The sequence below is a fragment of the Equus asinus genome, chromosome 25 (genome assembly GCF_041296235.1).
Source record: "Equus asinus isolate D_3611 breed Donkey chromosome 25, EquAss-T2T_v2, whole genome shotgun sequence".
Lineage (NCBI taxonomy): Eukaryota > Metazoa > Chordata > Mammalia > Perissodactyla > Equidae > Equus > Equus asinus.
This window is the reverse complement of record NC_091814.1, coordinates 43,733,393-43,753,216: the sequence shown is the minus strand read 5'-3', so window position 1 is coordinate 43,753,216 and position 19,824 is coordinate 43,733,393. Positions and strand designations below refer to the sequence as shown.

Below are 19,824 nucleotides of genomic sequence, written 5' to 3'. Positions count from 1 at the left end.
CAAAGCCCTCCCCAGCCCTCTCACCATTAGCTCTGGTAAAATGGACACTTCCATCTCTCCCCCATGTAACACTTGATTGCACTCATTTACACAAATCACTACCTCAAGGTTGGAGAGTACCTAGCCCGAGCCACATCAGATACCCAACAAATACTCAGATGAATTAAAGGAACTTAGTTTCACAGCACTCCTGGGACAAAAGTAAGCTTGGTCTAACTGCACAATAAAATGAAGCTAGTTTTAGCTTCTGGCTCACTGTCTCAGTCCAGAGCATCTCGGGAAGACTAGGCAGGCCATCCAATCCCATGACATACCCAGCTCTACCCTCTGTAAATACACTCTTTACAAGGTACGTTCTATATCTTTAGGTCTCATAGCCACAGAACAGCTGACATCCTTCTAACACTGGGAGCATGTCTGATGACATAAATATAGGGTCTGAACCTCTTACATCTCGCGAACCAAGACAAGCAGCAGAACGTGATGGTCCAAAACACTGCTCTGGAGCTAGACTGCCCGGCTGGGGTGCCATGGCTCGGCCCCCTACCACCGAGACCACGGGAAAGCTATCAACCTCAGCTGACACTTGGTTTCCACTTTTGTGAAACTGTACTTACCTCACAGGGTTGTCGTGAAGATTAAGTGAGTTAATCTTTATAAAGTACTCAGGACACACAGCTTCAGGTGTTTAATAATAAAACAATAATCTAGTAAAACTGCTGTCAGTTTTGGCACCATACTAAAAGCCAAGGCTGGGCTGTTCCCTCCTTCTGGCTCCTGGAATCCTGGTTGGCTGAGGGTTGTTTTAGGTAACAGTTGGGAACTTACTACGTGCCACGCCCTGTGCTGAGCACTTTATAGCCGTTATCTGCTGTAATCTTGAACACTACGATGTAGGTACCCATTTCATCATCATTTAATAAATGAGAAAACGGCTCTGAGAGGCTCGATATCTTGTGCAAAGTCACAAAGCTAGTCAGTGGAGGAGGGGTCCACCCAGGCAGTCTGACTCCAGCTCGCATGCTTTAATAACTTGTTTCTACAATGGATTTCCTCAGCCAATACCATCGCCTCAGGTGTGGAAAATGTTACAATACAAAGAGGGTGAAGATCACAATGGGAAGTTCTGCTCAGAAGACTTTAAAAAAGACTTCTAAACTAAACCAAAAATGGGTGGGAGACAAGGATTAAAGGTCAAGTGTCAGGAGGGGGACGAGCTGATGCTCAATTACCATTCTAATTGCACCTCACTTGGGCACCACTTGAAATATCCTACTCATACCTAAGTAAAACATTACTTCTAAAAGCAATGAATCCTTTTTTTAAAAAATTGAAGACTACGCCAAACAAGAATAGAGTGCTCCCTGTGAGCTTCTACACATGCCCTGTCAATACTTTGGCTCAAAACATTTTTAGAACTTATCTGGTTGTCCTCAGAATGGACTTTGAGAGAATCTCATTTTACAGTCACCTCGTGCTGGACAGATGGAAGGACACACACACACTACCCACCTCATGGACCAGCTGGACTCCAGATGCTGCCTTTGGCCATTTCCAAAACTGTAATCCATCAGGGGGTGAGTATTCACCCTCACAGAGGACATTCTAAGAAATGTGCCAGAGGGATGCTTGCTAAAATCAGCTTCTTTAACGTATAGACATCTATTTTATGTAGAGGGAGATAAACTGCTTAGTTTCCCTGTCAGTTTAAACTACGGGAGAAACACTCCAATCACAAGCCTATTTTGCCAATAAAATATTGCAACCTTTATTTAAAATAAAACACAAATTGGCAAGCCTTGTGAGACAACAGGCAGACAGCATTCCCCTTTCAGGGCCTCATTTATTTACATCAAGTTTAACACTGTTAGCAGTTCACAGTCAGACAACAAGGTGAGAGAATTAAATTAGAAAAACAAACACCGGAAAATATATTACAATAACAATTAAGAACAAATACCCGACAACACTGGTAGTGTGACCCATGATTGATGTGTTTTCAATTAAATCCCACTCTGTCTGTCCCTTAGCCCTCCAGACCTCCCCCTCTGTGCACCCACCGCGCACACACCTGCAGAGCGTGACCTTTGGTATAAACGTTAAACAAGTTTTAAAGAATCTGAATCATATGTTTTAGGACAAAGTTCTGTCAACCACCATGAAACATTCAAACTTATTTTTGCCAAGCGAGCATAAAAACTGGGGTTTCTCCACTGATAGTCATTACAGAATCAGACTGCAAAGAAGGAAAAGTGTGGGGTCTACCCAGGAGATGGAGTTCTGAGCATGCGTTAACAGCTCAGCCAGCCTGTTCATGGCAAACACACCAACCAGGGCACAGCCTCCATTCACCACAGGGAAAGATCTGATTAACTCCTCCTTCACTCACTCCCCTTTCTTAGTGAGCACAAGAACAGTGTATGTACATAAGGTGGACATAATGTGTACCCTCTAGATCTGAGACGTGAGAGTTTTCAAACATATGCCCTAAAGAACTGTAAGATGAGTACCTCATTGTCCTTTTTAATTTCTGAATACTAGTTTCTCTGAAGGACAATCAGCCTAATCAAGGTGATTTCTCAAGATCTCAGAAAATTTCTCTCATAATGGAGTCCCAAGAACAGTGGCCACAGTGAAAAACGGCTTGTCAAAATGGAGGAAGACTGGTTTATCTGGTCCTCATCTACCAGAAGCATCTGTCTCTTGGCATTCTTGCCACTCACGACACATGGTATGGTACCTCTGAATTGTACTAAACAGTATTTCAGATTCACCACTCATGACCCTAAAGCATCAGAGGATCCTGCAATACCTTCTCAATCAAGCATAAATTTATTTGGCATACCTGTGTTATTACTGTGTTATAACAGCTGAAAATTAAGTATCCTTATATGTGAAAATTTTATAACCAGAAGTCCCATTCTTCAACCAAAGTTTATGGTGCTTAATTACATGATTTAAAACTCCTATCCTGAGGCTCAGAAGCAAATCTAAGCAAGTCCCAAACATGCAAACTCTCCGTATTTCCTTTTTTATAGCCTGCTAGCATTTGACAGTTTGCCTCCACTGTGTCCTAAAGAATTAACTATACTGCTCTGAGACCTCACGCCATGTGGACAGCTCAGTAGCTTGGAGTGACATGCAGGCCCAGAAACTTGCTGCTTCAAGTACCATGAAGAACAAAGAACTCACAGAACAGACACAGAGCGTGTGTACATGGAGTGGTCTGAGGACAATGCTGGGCCTAGCCTTTCGACTAAAAGGAGACATTCTTTCCCTTAGATGATCTGCAGCTCTGAAGACCTGTGCACACAGCACCTGTGACCTCAGGCTGAGTTAACAGGGCCTTGCTACTGTGTTCAGGGCACGCAGCAATGGGGAGGTTAAGGGATAAAATTTTTCTAGGAGAGGTAAACAATTCCAAATTTATCATTGTACATAGGAGCAAAGAAGGAGAAGCGGGAAGGTCCAGTTAGAGCGTCCTTCCCCAGCTGAGCGAGTGGGATGGAGAATGGTGCAGCATCTGCAAACCAGCACCCCATGTGGGGAGAACGTTGCACGTGTGGCACTCTTGCTGGGGGCCTCTGAGCCACTGCCACCCATAAAGCTCATTTCTACTCCATTCTACAGAGCTCAGTTCTAGCTCCGTAATCGTGCAACATCAACCCAGCCGACAAGTCTTTCCCTCTGCAAGACGCACGAACCCATCTTTGAGGGTACAGCCCTCCAGGAGTGACCTCTCCCACTCCACATCGGCCTAGAATCAAGACGAGCTGCCTAGGCCTCCTCACCTGGGGACAAGCATGGGATCTTCTTCCCCCCGATGATCACGGGGTGAAGCCTTCCCTAATCTCCTGTCCTTTGGCTCTGGGATACTGAGTCAGAAATAAGGGAACTATTGCCTTGCTCACATGTTATCTCAACGTAGAACATACACCTTTTCACGCAGCAGCCCCAGAGCAGAAACTTGTCCTTTTGGACACCATGGTAAACTTCACAGAAGACAGGCTGGAGCTCAGACCGTCACCAGGGTAGGTGCTCTGCAGCAGAGTGCAGCCCACTCCAAGGGCCTGAAAGCCACCCAGCTTCCCTGGTGACACAGGAGGGCAGGGACGGCAGTGACCTTCTGGCTGGAACAGAGCTGTAACAGTAATTGTTACTCCAGGCACTACTGACTTGTCAAAAAAAAAGCAAGCCTTGCATTGGGTTTTTTAAAGCCTGTAGTTGGAAAACTGGAACTCTATCCAAAGGATATAAATATCCTGACTGTTAAGAGTGGGACAAGTTTTAGAATGAGCCCAAGGCCTCTCCTACAGAGGCTGCAGCTAGCAGCAATTTCCCTGGGTTGTGACATGGAAGGTACAGGTGCCTTTGCCTGCCGTTGTCATAAAGGTAAAGGCTCCCTGGGAGCTGCCTTTTTCTGTCTGTCTCCTGCTCCCACATATCCCATACTGAAGCAGGCATTCACAAAAGAACTGAGCTACTGGCTGGATAGAAGCTAAGACAGAGATACAGACAGCTGGAATCTATTAACATGTAAGAAGAAACTTTCGTGCAGAGACCCACCTACATAAAGAAGACTCGTCATAACAGATTAAAGCTTAGGGCACAGAGACAGACCCCAAATCCAGGTGGTACAAGTTAATGCAAGCAAGATGATGAAACCCCCAAATCATCAAGAACAAAAACACAGACAACCCTGTCAGCCCAATGTGCCTCCTGTAGGGGCAGAGCCTGATAGTAACGATGACATCAGTAGCAAAAATGGAAGGAAGTGGGAGAGGTCAGAAGGCAGGGTAGCCATAACTCAAAAGTGGCCACCGATGCAATTTACTCTTGAGCATTTTATAATCTAATAGGTGAGTTATGTTCAGCTACTACTCTTAGAAAAAAATAAACATGGACAATGAATGTCAAGCTCATTTATAACTGGTAGGAAATCCTAGGAAAGTAATTCCCAAAGTGCACCAGTTCTACGGCCATGCAATCTCCCCCTCCACCCCCCAAAAACAACAAAACCACACAGGACATAGGTTTAAAAAGACACTGTCAACATCAACAGGCAATAAGTCTGCTCCCACCATATTTAGAATCCTAAATGGCTGCACATGTAGCGGATAAGTCAAGGGTAAGAGGGCCTCATTCCTCTTGAGTCAAGGTCCCTGGAAGAGCTGCTTTGTTCTGGAGTGAGTACACATTCCTACTTTTTGAAGATTATAATTAAACCAGAAGTTGGTCCCTACTTTTCTGAAGTTATCCAACATTGAGCTACAATTTTAGCAAAATGTTTACTATACCTGCACATATTCCTTTAGCAGGTTCATATTTATAAATGTGATAAATTACACAGGTGATTGTTCATATATCTGCATTTTCAGGTCCCCCACAGGTAAAAGCCTATAAGTCAATCAGCATCTAATCAACTGTTTTACCTTCTAAATAGACATTAATAATACTTTATAGTTATATTACATTTGATACTTTTCTCAAAGTGCTTTCATATACATTGTTTCATAGTCACTAAAATGATATGGAATAAAGTTTTTTTTTTAAGAAGAAGGAATGTAGGACTAGGTTTTTTAAAAACAAGTTGGTATTTCTTCATTACAAAGTGCGGACTGCCGTGTTGCTGAGGTCTGTCCAAAAGAATGACCCCGTGTGTAATAGTACACTTTAAATTACTGAGCGCTACCAAATGCCCGCTTTGCTAGTGTTGCCATTCTCGACATTCAAGCCCCTTAAGGTCAGAGCGTGTGCTTTAGAAAGTGTGCAGCACCGTGCAGACTGATTGTCTATCTGAGCCACTTCTCTTGCAGTGTCTCACAAGGCAGCAGGAATGGGGGAAAGACTCCGCAACCAGAAAGTCAAGAGACGAGAACTCTAGCCTTGGCTCTGCCACTAACTAACTGCTCTGAGATAATGGGCAGGTAACTTAACCATCCTCTCTTCCAATTTCTTAAGCTGTAAAGAAAAGGACTCGGTAGTGACAGTGTTCAGACAGTGTCGGCTGTCTGAAACACCTGGAGGGATTCTTGGAAAACGCACGAAGACCCCACCCTTTTGGGAATTCTGATCTGGGGTGAGGCCGATGGAAATGGTTTTTTTGTGTTTTTTTAAACTCCAGGAGATTTTGTTGTGCATCCCTGGCTAAGACTCACTGGACTAAGTTTAATAATAGCAGTAGTTGACACTTATGGAGTGCTCATTATGTGCTAGGCACTCAAGCTAAGTAGCTCACATACATTATCTCATTTCATCCTTACAACAACCCTGAGGTAGTCACTACTATTATCCCTGTTTTCCAATGAGGAAACTAAGGCCCAGGAAGGTTAAATGCCTCAACTTCTAGACTGGCTTTAGAGTCTGAACTCCTAATTGCTGTCCATACCGTGTCCTTTAAACTCAAAAGCCCCATGACTTTAGTTAAATATGGGCTATGCCTTAGCAAAGTCAGCATGTTTTATTAACTGGGCACTATTTTACTAGCCAACTTTCAACTGAATTGTAAGAAAATTCTGATTTAAACCCCAAAATGCAGCTGGGAAAGGGTCTCCACTAATGACCTCAATGCACAGAGGTTATCTCAAAAAACACTGAATGAATTTCTTAGGGCCAATTTTTTTTAAGGCTGTATCTCTGAAAATCACAATGTCAGTCTGTAGGAAAATATACACATTCTAATTTTACACAAAGCCTTTTAAGAAAATATTTCATGTAAAGTACAATCAAGATGTATTCTACAAAAAACACTGCATTTTAAGGTAGGAAATCTAACCTGAAATCATAGATCTGTACATGAAAGGATTCAGCCATGGCAGTCCAAAGGTCTGCATACATATAACCACTTTAGAAAGTTTCCAACACCTTGTAGAAGGGCTTTTGCTCCTGCTACCTGCTTTGCTTTTAAACTAGATAGAATTAAACTTCTAGAAGCAGTTTTCTCTGCTTTGAATTCAAACTTTTAAATTTACATAAGGTTATTTTTTTCACTCTGGTCCTTTTCAAGTAGAAAAAGGAAAAGCCTAAGTTCTACTTTTACAGTAAGTTGACAGTGCCTCTTTAACCTGAGCCCTGAGCCCGCACCTCCTGAAGTTACGCGGTTCAAGCATCACGTGGATGGAGTGTGCCACGACAGCCAAGGCTATTTGACAGTGCTGAGGAAAATCAGCTCTCCATGACCTCACTGAGCACCTAACGCAGGCGAGACAGAGCCAGGTGCGGCCCCTGAGTAAGACACAGCCCCCACCCTCCAGACTGTTCTTCAGTGAGAAGACCAGGGAGCTGAAATACACTCAGTAGTGTTCCTCCAAGGCTTATTTTCAGAGCTCTCAAGGAAAGATCCCTTGATTTAAAAAAAAAAAAAAAAAAATCCCCTGAAAGTCAATTATAATCCCTCAACTTGCATCCCACAATGACAGGGATAAACTTAAAAAGCAGCATAGTAATATTCTAAAGTTTTAGCTTTCCCTGTCCCACCCTTAAAAGGCTAATCGCTAAAACGATTTCAAGTTTATGGAAGTGTATGATGCAGGGAAGTGGCAAAGAAGAAAGGAGGACTGTCGGTTTCTAACGCAAGTTACAGGGAGCTCTATCTTCTCCTTCAGCTGCAAGGAGATGAACGAGAGCACTAGCTGCCTGTGCTGCCTCTGTGAGTGATGGACAGACAGGGATCACCCAGCCCCCAGGAGTGCCCAGTACCGTCTCCTCCCTTCTTAGCCTTCTCTTGGCCTGGGCCTCCTCTGGAGCAGCTATGATAAGAATCAAGTTTTCCTTTCTTTTTAATGAAAACTAAATTTCCTCCTTGGTCAAAGATGCCAAACTCTGTCCAAAACATAGTTTCCCCGCCTAGTACTCTAGCCCAGTTAATGCAATCTCAGCAGTTCTAAACTTCATTGTCTACTACTGAGCAAAGAAGAGATGAAAAACCATTCAACATAACAACACTGCACTCAAGAGCTTTCTAGAGATGCTCTCAAAGGGATAGCTATACACTTATTTGGAAAACACCCTTGAGAACATGTATCATTACCTTCATTTAATAGATTAAGAGATGGAGCTGTGGCTTGACAGTGGATCGATGACAGAGCCAGGAAGAAAACTCACTGTTCATCAATGCTGAACTCCTATCTTCCTAAGTTAATATTCCTTTGGGAGGAAAAAATAATGGATTTATTTTTTTCTATTGGGTTCTTCCTGGGGAGGGCAGGTCATAAAGCTTTAAAAAGAGAATAAAGTGGTAACTGGAATGAGATCTGATATCAAGAATATTAATAATATCTTACCAATTCGATTCATTTCCATGCAATCCTAATTAGCTTCCATAGTTATAACTGAATAGGGATGGAAAAGGCCTATTTTTCAAGGGCAAAATGTATTTGAGCGTTAAGTCATTAGGTTTCCAGGATCTAATTGGTGTTCTCTGGTGATGACCTGCTCCTTCAATTACACATTTTTAAAACAGAGGTGAAATGACAAAATAAATATCAAAGATTATTTCCAATATGATCTTTACAAACAAGCACAACAATGGGGCAAGGATAAGTGAGAGGAGAAAAGCATACAGGAATAATTTGGGGTAATTCATTTAAAATCCATAGAGAGTAAGAGAATGCTTCTCCCTACTCTCTACCTACACTGGGTCTCAGGTGATAAGGGAGAGGGAAGGGACAGAGCAACAACCATCAGGACCCAAGCCAGCTTCTCTCAGTCACACGCCTCTGGGCCTGGCCGTTGGGTTTCAAGAAGAGACCCTCGCCTTGGTGTTTTAGTTGATGAAGAAATACACAGCTGCTCAAGTTCTTGGCCAGTATGTCAGTGTGCAGGGGCACTGTGTCAGAAAAGGATTCTCCTGTGAGAACCTGTATATGACCACTATTTTCAAAATCAATGTTGGTTAATGCCCTGAATGCTGCCAGGAATAAGAGAAGACAGCCTGCCCAGCAAAGGGCAGCAAAGAACCGCTAAGGAGACCCCTAAGCCTATGGTTTACAGATAGGCACCAAGAAGCAGAAAGCTGATCCTGGCCCATCAGGAAATAATACACTAGACTGGGAGAACTGACTTCTGCTAATCAATGTAAGATTTTAGGAGGAGTTTTCAATCCCCCCGACTACTTCCTAGCATTCTTTACTTCCTGCACCAATGGAAAACAGGACAGGAGCATAGAGAAGGGCCACGTTTCCCAGTTTTGTATTCTAGCAAACTGATCTGCAGTTTTTGCTGTAGCAGTGACCTTGTCAAAGCAAGGCTAACAGCTGCTTCTAAGAGCCTTAAACAAAACTTCCCCTGGTACGTTCCCAGCTTTCCTTTCTTCTGCCCCACCAAATTCGTTAGGTGAGTTTGAGCATAATCACCATTAGTACCTACAGGAGCCCCGGTCAATTCCGTTCGATGGTGCAGCATGAGTGCCGCAGCCACTCCACTGTCTGGGCACGGTCACTGTGGCCCTGCCAAGAGCAGCCCCGTCTAACCACTTCCCATCATTCCAGGTAAGAACGGGCTCGATTTGGTTCTTCATGGCACGACATACCCGTCTCCTGATGTCCCAGTGCAGCTTCTAATCCTGGCCACGACCGCCCTGCCCCCATCTCATTTCCCTCTCCTACGTGTTTTGCTTTTTGTTATTTCTGAGATGAACCTGTAAACGTGAGAACTCAGAGATCTGAGGTACTTCACATAAACACACTCAAGTATCAGTCTTTCATTTTTTGAAAACAAGAACACAGGAAAACAAGTCCCTTCCATCTCCCCTCAGAAATGTGTGCATCTTCCCACCAGGCTGACAGTGGCTACCTCTGTACCACATCACTGATTTCCTGTACACATGACAATAAGTTATTAAGGACAGGGTTTGCCCCGGGCACACCGGCAGCTGCTGAAGACACCTGCAGCTCCTGCAGGCTGAGTTCCAGTTTGCTCACAGCCTCTCGGAAGGCAAATTTGTTGCGAGTTTGAGGGATGCAGTCCACGTAGCCTGAGCAGTAGTCGAGCAGCTGGTGTCCAGTGTCCACCAGCTGGCTGTTGGGCACAGGTTCTGTGATTGCACTGGACAGTAGGTCAGCACATTCTAGTAGGGCCTCTTTGCTGATTTTGTCTGCCGAGATTTTCTCGGCCGCCTGTTTGGTTTTCCTCAGAGCCACTTTAGTACCTGCTGTGCCATTGGCCATTTTCACTGGCGAGATGGAAGATGTGGGCAGAGGCACTTGAGGTGGAGGCATCACAGGCCTCCCAGCTTTCCCACTGACGGGCGCTGCCCCCGGAGCCGCCTTTTTCCCTCCTTCCTGTGTTTCTGACGTGGGCTGTCCTGTAGTCGGGGCAGTCGGCTCTTCCGTGGGGTCTGAGCATATGGACGGATGCTGCAGTAGTCTCATCACTGGTGGTGGGGGTGGGGCACACTTTGGTTTTACCCGTCGGGGTCGGTCCTTGTCTCCAGAGGATGTGACCTGATGCTCAGATAAGAGCTTGAATTTATTCCCCTGAGAGTCTGTGCCAATGAGCTGCACGTCAGCTGGAGTGTGCTTCAGAGTGGGTGAGATAAGGACTGGCACTTTGTGGTTGTGAGTGGTGGGGAGGGCTGCCGCAGCCTTGGCTGGAGAAGACCAGCCTGTCTGCTCGCCATCCTCTGGGACTCCAGCCATGCCAAGTCGTGCCCCACCATTCCTCTCCTTGGTCTTTGGGGCAGCTGCCACTCCAGCCACCCCCACCCCTGGAGAGTCTTTCTCTGCAATGGCTGGATCCCCAGAGGGCGTTCTCAGAGGAAGAGCTGTGGCTCCTCTGGGCAAAAGTTTGGCTTTTGGTCTCTCCCTGGTTGGAGCACCCTCCTCTGATTTTTTTGGAAGAATGTCATTGGCCCTGTCCACATTCTCTTCTGGCTGAGAAGAGGTGGACACTGTTCTTTCCAGCTGGAGTTTGGACCTCTGGCAGTTCCTGGGAAGGGTCATTGCCATCCTATCCTGCTCTGGAAGCCCTGAGGACATGGAAGATGTAGAGTTTGACCTTGGAAAAGGCTTGGAAGTGTCATCACTGGCTGTGGGTTTACCCGCTCGTAAGCCCAGTGTCTTTTTGATTAAGCGTGGTGTAAAGAAGCCTGTGATGCCAGACCACCCACCCCCAGCAGTGCCACTGCCCCCACCCCCACCACTGTCGTCATTACAGAGATTCCTCTGTGCAAAGCTCCCCCCATAGCACTTGGGTGGCACCAGATTCGCCTCTTGCTGGGCAGGAGTGAAAGAGAACCCATCAGCATGCTGTAGAGAAGCAACAGATGAGAAGTTACCCGTGAGTTCATATTTCTTGTGGGGCTGATTCTCCATTTCTCGGAAGGAGCTGCTGCGTTTTGGGGGTGTGGGAGCATTTCTCTTTTTCATGAAGGAGCTGAAGAAGCCTCCCTTCCTATCCCTGGTGAAGCATGTCTCTTTGGCGTCTTCCAAGAGGCTGCTGGGCGACTTGTCTCTCTGCTTTCGAGGCAGTGCTGGGGAACCGCTGGGGGCCTGTGCACTTCTAATGAACCCTGAAGAGAAAGGGCCGATCAGTGATGTCAAAGACAAGAAGAGACTCCATTACACTGAGGGACTAAGGCTGGATTTAAGAGATCTTTTAAATGTCAGCTGTTAGCAGGACTCAGAGGAAACTAATAAATACATTGTCATTTCAATGGATTAATGTGCCAAATGCAATGCAGAGTATGAAAGGGAAGAAATAACCTGCTGGTTTTTACCTTGGCACTCATCTTTTCTCTAAAAACTGCAGCACAACTTGGCCTCATCTGTAAGGCTCAATGAAGAAGTTTTTGCCAAAAGTGTAAAAACAGTAACTGTTTGGAAATCAGGAGTTGAGGAAATGGAGTGGGAGGCAGGGTTGTACGGTGGACAGATAGATCAGGACTATTACCACCGGCAACGCAGAGCAAGGACTAGAGTGGCAGGTAAGACAGACACCAGCCATCCTTTCCCCAGGGATGACGGGCAGGAGGTGGAAATAAAAGCATCACACCCCATGGTTCTTAAAACAAGGCAGTCTCATTCCACCTGCCTAGGGACCATACCTGGTGCTGAACTGGAAGCAGAATTTTCTGTGGCATCTTGTGCCCCTTCGATGTTCTCCTTGTTCTCCATCTGTTTCTTCAGCGTCCGGGTCTTAGAAGGAAGTATAGGTAATCGGGGCAAGTATGGAACAACAGACGAGGACGAGGCGGCTCTCCCAAGCTCCTCAGCTACCTCTGTGAGGAAGACAAGGGGTCTGATAAAAACAGCAATTTCATGACAGAGCAAAGGAGTTTTTCTTTTCAGAAAAGGCATACAACTGAGAAAAAACTGGAGAAGAGAGTACTAAAATATATAAATGAAATCACAGAATATGTACTCTTTTATGTCTGGCTTTCTTTGCTCAGCATTATGTCTGTAGCTTCATCCACGTTGCATGTGGCAGATTTTTCCTCATTGCTATATATTGTTCAAATGTGTGAATATACCAAAATTCATCCATTCTCCTCTTGAGGGATATTTAAGTTGTTCCCAGTCTTGGGCTATTATGAATATGTTGCTAGGAACATCCTGCTACGTGTCTTTTGCTTCATAATTGTATGCACATCTGCTGGGTCACAGGGAACATGTAATTTCAGCTTTGTTGGGTCCTACCAAACTGTCTCCCAAAACAGCTGTACCAATCTACACTCCCACTAGCATTGTAAAAAACTTCTAGTTACTCTGCATGCTTGCCAATGTTATCAAGTTTTTTTGTTTGATTTTAATTTAAGCCATTCAGGGGTAGGTGCAGTGGGTTCTCGTTGTTTCATTTTGTACTTCTCTGATGAAAAGCGAGGTGGAGCATGGTCTCACATGCATATTGGTCATTTGGATACACCCATTTAAAAAGTGCTTGTTCAGAGGCTGAACGAAGCAAAAAGATGTCAGCAGATAGCTTTATTTTTAGGTTGTACTTGGCACTAAAAAGGAGGGAAGATACAATCCATTCCATTTCATGCACATAAAGCAAATGAGGCTCCTGAAAACTTATTCACACCATTAGAAAGCCTTGGCTGACTATACTTGGCCATGGGTTTTGTGGCTTTTACCAAGGCAAAGACATACTTTGCTATTCATTCCCAAACAAAAGAGCAGTATGATCAATTCAATTGTGAAATTTTTAAATTATTTTATAACTTCTCTTGATAATTATTTAAAGAAATTAACTCCCCACAAGAGGGGGTACATGGCACATAACCCAAGCCATGCCAATGAGATTCCTTTCTTCCACTGCTATACACAGCAACTGGGAGACAGACATGAGCTATAAAGATAGGACTTCGAGGATGCCAGCAACTATGTCCCATGCCACTTGGAGGATTCTGAAGATGAGATCAGTGTAGAAGCAAAAGTAAAGAGAAATTAGGTGGGAGTGGGTGTGGGAAGGAGAGAGAGGGAAAGGAGGAAGAGCTGAATTACTTGAGTCTGTGGCTTCAACTGACCCTGAGGTTAGCACCATGCCTGCTTTTCCATGGTTTGGTTATGAGCCAATACATCTTCCTCTTATTGCCTACAAAAGTTTGGGTTAGGTATCTTTAATTTACAACTGACTAAAAAACACACATTTTAAGGTAGGAACTATGTCTTATCTCTTTGCCCTCAGACCTACTATAGAGCTTGCCACAGACTATACGCTTAATAAAATGTGGGTTGAATAATGTTAAGTTTCTTGTTTAGCAATTCTGAATTGAAATTAGCTTTGAAAATTGGTAAGCGTTGATTTTCTAAAAAGATGTAACATTTTCAAGAGAAGCAGAAATATTCAACTAAGAATTCAACAGAAGTTAAAAGTTGACATAAAAGTACCAAAGAAATGAAGCCTATGACTTCTACTGCTTTGACGCCACAGGGAATAAAGCACGTAGAGGAATAAAGAGGAAAGGAGTGCTATGACGTGCAGCTGCTCCGTCGGGCCCAAAGGGCCAGCTGCGCCCTCCCAACCTGCAGAAGGTGCATACATCAAATGACTTGGAAGGAAATACTTTTCATTAAACTTAGTGTTGTACTTTTCTCTTTCTTCTTACCTAGACTTGACAAATCACTAAGGGAAGCAGACACAAATCAACTTGCCTGATTTTCTCTTCTAATATTTTTAAACTTGAACTTAAGCAGTAAGCTCTGTGTTCAATTACGAAGGAAAGGAAACATCTGAAAAATATGTATAAAATTCTGGAACTATATCCAAGTGTCTAATAGGCAAGTGTAAGTAAGAATTCTGTGTTTTTAGCTCTCTAGGAACAGTCTCTCTGCCTCTTTATAACAGGTAAGTTTATTGGTGGACTTTTGCAGGTACTTTTAGAGGCATTATATACAAAAGTAGGAAACTGCCTGTATATGTCCATATACTTGTTTTTTAGATAAGAAAAGGGTTCTCAATGCTCACAGCTTAATTTAACAGGCTCATTCTAAACCCCTTTCCACGTGAATATATTTAAGAATATCATTTTAAATATTTAATTATATGGATATAATAAAACTCACTAGATATTCAAGTTGTTAATTTTTCAATATTATAAGCTACACACTCCGATGCAACATTCTTGTAGCTAAATCTTTGTTCATACCCAATTATTTCCTTAAGATCTATTTTCAGAAATGGAATTTCTGGATATTGCTTTTATGACTTGGTTCTGCCTCTGTAGCTGTGGTTTAGAGTTGGAAAATTTTTCAAGATCATTTTTCCCTTTTCTCTTCCCTACATCACGAGTGTTGATGCTTAAAGAACTATCTAACTTATTCTCTTTATGAACAGATTGAACTAATTTCTAATTAAAATATAATTTCAGTGTTAAAAATACAAAACAGGGGCTGGCCCCATGGCCTAGTTGGTAAGTTTGATGTGTTCCGCTTCAGCGGCCTGGGTTTGCTTCCTGGGTTTGCTTCCTGGGTGTGGACCTACACCACTCGTCAGGGGCCATGCTGTGGCAGTGACCCACATACAAAATAGAGGAAGACTGGCACAGATGTTAGCTCAGGGCAAATCTTCCTCAGGACAAAAAAGAAAGAAAGAAAGAAAGAGACAGAAAGACCCATTAAAAACAGCAAAAAAAGCAAAACAAGAATAATAAAGGCCAAGAATTAATTCAATATCCTGAAATGGAGTCCCAAATAAAAGAATCTAGGGGGCCGGCTCTGTGGCCTAGTGGTCAAGTTCACACGCTCCACTGCGGCGGCCCAGGGTTCGGATCCTGGGTGTGGACACGGCACCGCTCGTCAGGCCACGTTGAGGCGGCGCCCCACATGCCACAACTAGAAGGACCTACAACTAAGATATACAACTATGTACAGGGCTGGGGAGGCGGGGGGCGGTTTGGGAAATAAAGCAGGAAAAAAAAAAAAAGATTGGCAACAGTTGTTAGCCCAGGTGCCAATCCTTAAAAAAAAAAGAATCTATCATTTTTGAAATGTTAGTACCACCACCACCACCCAGAACTAGTCACCAACAGTAAATCACCAGATTTTCACCTTCAGAAATGCTGGAGTCATGGAACATGGTTTCAAAAGCTTGATGTGTTTCAGCAAAAGAGGGCCTGTCAGCAGGGCTCCACTTCCAGCCTATGTAACAAAAGAAGGAAATATTAAAAGCTCCTTGCAGGAATTCAATACTCAGTGGCACAGCTCACAGTGAGTTCCAGGCATCACGCTGTGTGCTCACTAAAGCAGAGTCACAGCCTAATCACGACAGTGAGTGAGCTGCTTCTCAGTTCCAGACTCAGAGGCGTGATGAACCCACTTCCTGGGGCTGGTCCTTCTATGGAGCCTCAGCTCCTATTCCTTCTACTACAGGAACGAGGTGGGGCAGGGAGATGGTTTAGAAAACGGCAAGTTTTCTTGCACTGGATAAATAAAGGAAGTAAAATCCGTCTTCAAACTCACTCTAAACTTATAAATAATCAGCTGTACATATTCAGAAATATAACAGGATATCAGAAAGAAGGAGCTTAGAGTTCACATTTGACAAAGACAGGGCAGTAGGCAATGCCAACGCTCAACGAGAAAACAAGACAACTTATTCTCAAACAACTGCAATTTAATTCACTACTCACTTTCCTACTTTCTCATCCTCAACAAGCAAGATGCTTTTGTTTATTCATCACAGAGGTTACTTTCATGTATTTTCCATAGTCTTTAGCAATCATTTTCATCTAGTTGAAAGCAGCCCTCCACCTCTCTTATTATCCCAATTTCTTATTAATCATTCTTATTAATAGTTATTAATAATTCATATTAATAAACCCAACTTCTTATTATCCCATTAAGTATGCAAATGCTTTTGAGAAACTGAGTCAATATTTGGGCCATGGACAAATATTAAGATTCCAGTAAGACTCACTAGGACAGAAGACAACATGCCAACTGGCTGATCAATGACCAGCTCTTACTATGTCATCAAGGTGGATTCAATCTAACCACATTGAGAGGAAAAATGTTTCCAATTTTGTTAATCATCCTGAATTGCTGACTTAGACCTTCAAAATCAAATTAACCAAAAATACTCACATGCTCTCATAAGTTCATAAACCTTAGGGGGGCACCCTTCAGGCTGTTCCATTCGATATCCTTTTTCCAGTAGATCGTAGACCTGAGATAGGTCAATACCTGGATATGGTGACATTCCATATGTAGCAATTTCCCACAAAAGTACCCCAAAAGCTGCATAAGGGATAAAAAAAAAAAGAGAGAGAATGTTTCTTCTCTGATTTATTTTATACTATTAGGTAACTTCTCTTTCAAATTTTTGGTAACTGTTACAACAACATTAGTATATTCTTCTAATTTTTACAGCATGACTTGTCCTTCTAAGATATCAGCCCCAGCAACACTTCAGGTATAACCTCAAGATGATTGTCTTTAAATTTCCCAATTTTTATTTAGATTTCCTTTGCTACAATGAGGGAGAATAAATTATGATCATATAAGAGGTCTGCAGCATAATCAAACTATTCTTAAACTAATCTATGGTCTATTTAATGAGTTTCACATTTTTTAAGTTACCTAACATTAGAGAAGTAATATAAAAATGGACTCATTTAAAACCAGATGAAAGCCACACTAGAAAAAAGAATTTGCTTGATTTTGTCACAGGTTATTTCTGAATTTGAGATTTCCAGTAAAAAGTGACTTAAATCCTACAACTATTTCTATTGGCCCACAATCCAAATTTCCAGACTTGTGCAAGCCTCTACTAAATCACATTGCTTTTCGGGGCAGTAGAAACAAGATCCGTTACAAGGACAAATTCAAGATGAAACTGCATCATGCCTTCCCTGGAGAGGGTGCTACTCTGTGTCACAGTGCTCTGGAAATGAGCAATAAAACCGACTGTGGAAAAAGCAAGCTTTACAGAGAAAGCATCATTAGAACTCCAACGCAAAAGGAGATCTAGACAGTGAGCTCTTTCCAGGCAGGGACTTTTTTTTTTTTTTTTTTTTTACTTTCTTCTTTACACTTCTTTCTGCGCTAAGTGCTTAACACAATGCTTGGCAAATAGTAGGTATTTAAAAAGTGCTTGCTGAATGACTGAAGAAGGATGGGGTAAAGGCAGAGGATAATGACCATTTAAAGAGAAGCTCTAAAGCATTAAGGGCATTTATAAAGAAAATAAAATGACACAAACAGAAAAAAGTCCCTTCCAACCTTACCCCAGACGTCAGATTTAATGGAGAAGGTATTGTAGGCAAGACTCTCTGGTGCTGTCCATTTAATAGGAAATTTGGCTCCAGCATGAGCAGTGTAAGTGTCTCCAGTCATCAATCTACTTAAGCCAAAGTCAGCCACTTTCACCACATGGTTTTCTCCCACCAGGCAATTACGAGCTGCAAGATCTCTGTGGGACAGAGAACACTAATGTGATTCCACTCATACAGGTGAGGAAAATGGTCATGAATGCTCTATTCTCAGTTCTTTGTGCTATAAGCAGAGTTGATAAGTAAGGGCTGACAGATATAGTAGTATTTTATGATAATCACTAACACAGTAGAAAGCCACTAATTACACATCATTTGTAGAGGCAGTTATGTGATGTCAAAATAAAGCAGGCTCCAGAAAATGGGTTCCTATTTATAAGTACACTGGACTAGGTTGCAGAGGTGAGCAACAGACACTTTTGTACAAGGCTTTACGTTCTTTACTAACCCAGAAAGCTATTTTTAAAGTTAAGCCACTAGATGGAGCAAAAGGATCTTGGATATAGTCCTGGGCAAAATAAAGAGCTTTCTGTTTTGAGAGGAGCAAAGACTCTTCCTTAATACTTTAATCAGAGTACAATAGGTTCATAAGTTGGAAATGACATTATAATGGGCCCTGTGAAGGAGAAAACTACTTTCTGAATCATCTGAAAAATTACTGGAAAGGCTGTCACATTCTTCCCTTTACTTGCATATCAAGCAAGGTAGCCTCATGGTAAATCATAGGCAATAATCAGGTTTTACACACCTATGGATGAAATTCTTCTTCTCTAAGTACTCCATGGCAGAGGAGATCTGCGTGGCCATGTAGAGCAGTACAACTGCAGTCACCTCTTCTCGGTTGCATTCTCGGAGATAATCAAGCAAGTTTCCATATGGCATGTATTCAGTCACGATGTAAAATGGTGGCTCCAAAGTACACACACCTGATAGTTCGAAATAGAGCTTATTTTACTAGTACATATTCAAACACTCCAAACCACTTTGGGAAGAATAACTGACAATTTTAAAAATCTAGTTTAGGGGCTGGCCCCGTGACTGAGTGGTTAAGTTCGCGTGCTCTGCTGCTGGTGGCCACGTGTTTCATTAGTTCGAATCCTGGGCACGGACATGGCACTGCTCATCAAACCACGCTGAGGCAGCGCCCCACATGCCACAGCTAGAAGGACCCACAACGAAGAATATACAACTATGTACCTGGGGGCTTTGGGGAGAAAAAGGAAAAAAATAAAATCTTTAAAAAAAAAAAAAAATCTAGTTCAGGAGTAATCCTTTCCCTTCTTGACATCACATTCTCTGAAAATAACACAGCAAAGTTAAGAAGTTGGTTGATAAGGGAGTCTCTGCTTCCATTCTATCATTCTCTGTAAATTCATATGCATTTGAGCATTTGCCTGTTTGGACTTGTAGGGTTACTTGTATTAATTCCATAAAGGGTCAGGAAGACCAAAATTTCTAGAGTTCTGTTCATGCCTTGATTCCCATCCTCAACTGCATGCTAACGATGCTTATCCAAAAGTAACAGCAATTGTGCATATGTTGACGACTATGTCAGCCCAGTCTGTAATAATGCTTTGTAAAAAGGTTGTAAGTGTTTCCATAGTCAAAAATTTCACTAACACATGGGAGATTCCTTCTCAAGAACCAACAAGAAATTACTTCCTTTGGGATGGTTTGGTTCAATTTGAACACCCAAAGAAACCAGCCCTATTTTAAAAAGAGCACGGGGTTCAGTCACAGGTTTCTTTGTGACCAGAACAGGTGAGAAGCCATCTATCACAGCACAGCGCTTTGTTGCAAAGATAAACTGAGGAGTGTGGTCACAATTTTTAATCTGCTTCTTTTCAACAGTCTTTTGTTTAACACCTCTTTATTTTGCAAAAATACTTTGTGAGAGTTTTTGGTTTGGTATCATTTTGAATGATTCTGAACTTTCAATCTGAGGCAATCAATCCAGGCCACTGTTTCTTGGGCAATTTTTAAACACAGAGCCTGCTGATTAAAGTGACAACCACTGGTTGAAGTAGATTTGCACTTGGAGCTTCCCCCACGGTGACTCAAAAGGAGGACGTGGAGGTAACAGGGGGCCGAGGGACAAGCACCTTTGAGGAAAC

The 19,824-nt window shown here is 42.9% G+C and overlaps 1 protein-coding gene across 4 annotated transcripts in view; it reads right to left on the bottom strand.

Annotated features, from left to right (window-relative positions):
• Nucleotides 1-8,128: 8,128 nt before the first annotated feature.
• The window catches only part of ABL2 (ABL proto-oncogene 2, non-receptor tyrosine kinase), a 101,092-nt gene continuing 89,396 nt past the window's right edge, over nt 8,129-19,824 (bottom strand). For 2 of the 4 annotated variants that reach the window (XM_044757751.2, XM_014845297.3), the window contains exons 7-13: nt 18,459-18,636; nt 17,666-17,850; nt 16,524-16,676; nt 15,489-15,578; nt 12,044-12,217; nt 11,276-11,509; nt 8,129-10,966 (exon numbers count right to left, since the gene is read on the bottom strand). In XM_044757751.2, coding sequence (XP_044613686.1) covers nt 9,789-10,966; nt 11,276-11,509; nt 12,044-12,217; nt 15,489-15,578; nt 16,524-16,676; nt 17,666-17,850; nt 18,459-18,636 — 2,192 coding nt within the window. In that variant the 3' untranslated portion in view covers nt 8,129-9,788. Of the gene's footprint in view, nt 11,510-12,043; nt 12,218-15,488; nt 15,579-16,523; nt 16,677-17,665; nt 17,851-18,458; nt 18,637-19,824 lie in introns of all 4 variants that reach the window. The other 2 variants (XM_044757750.2, XM_014845296.3) reach the window with 1 other exon arrangement.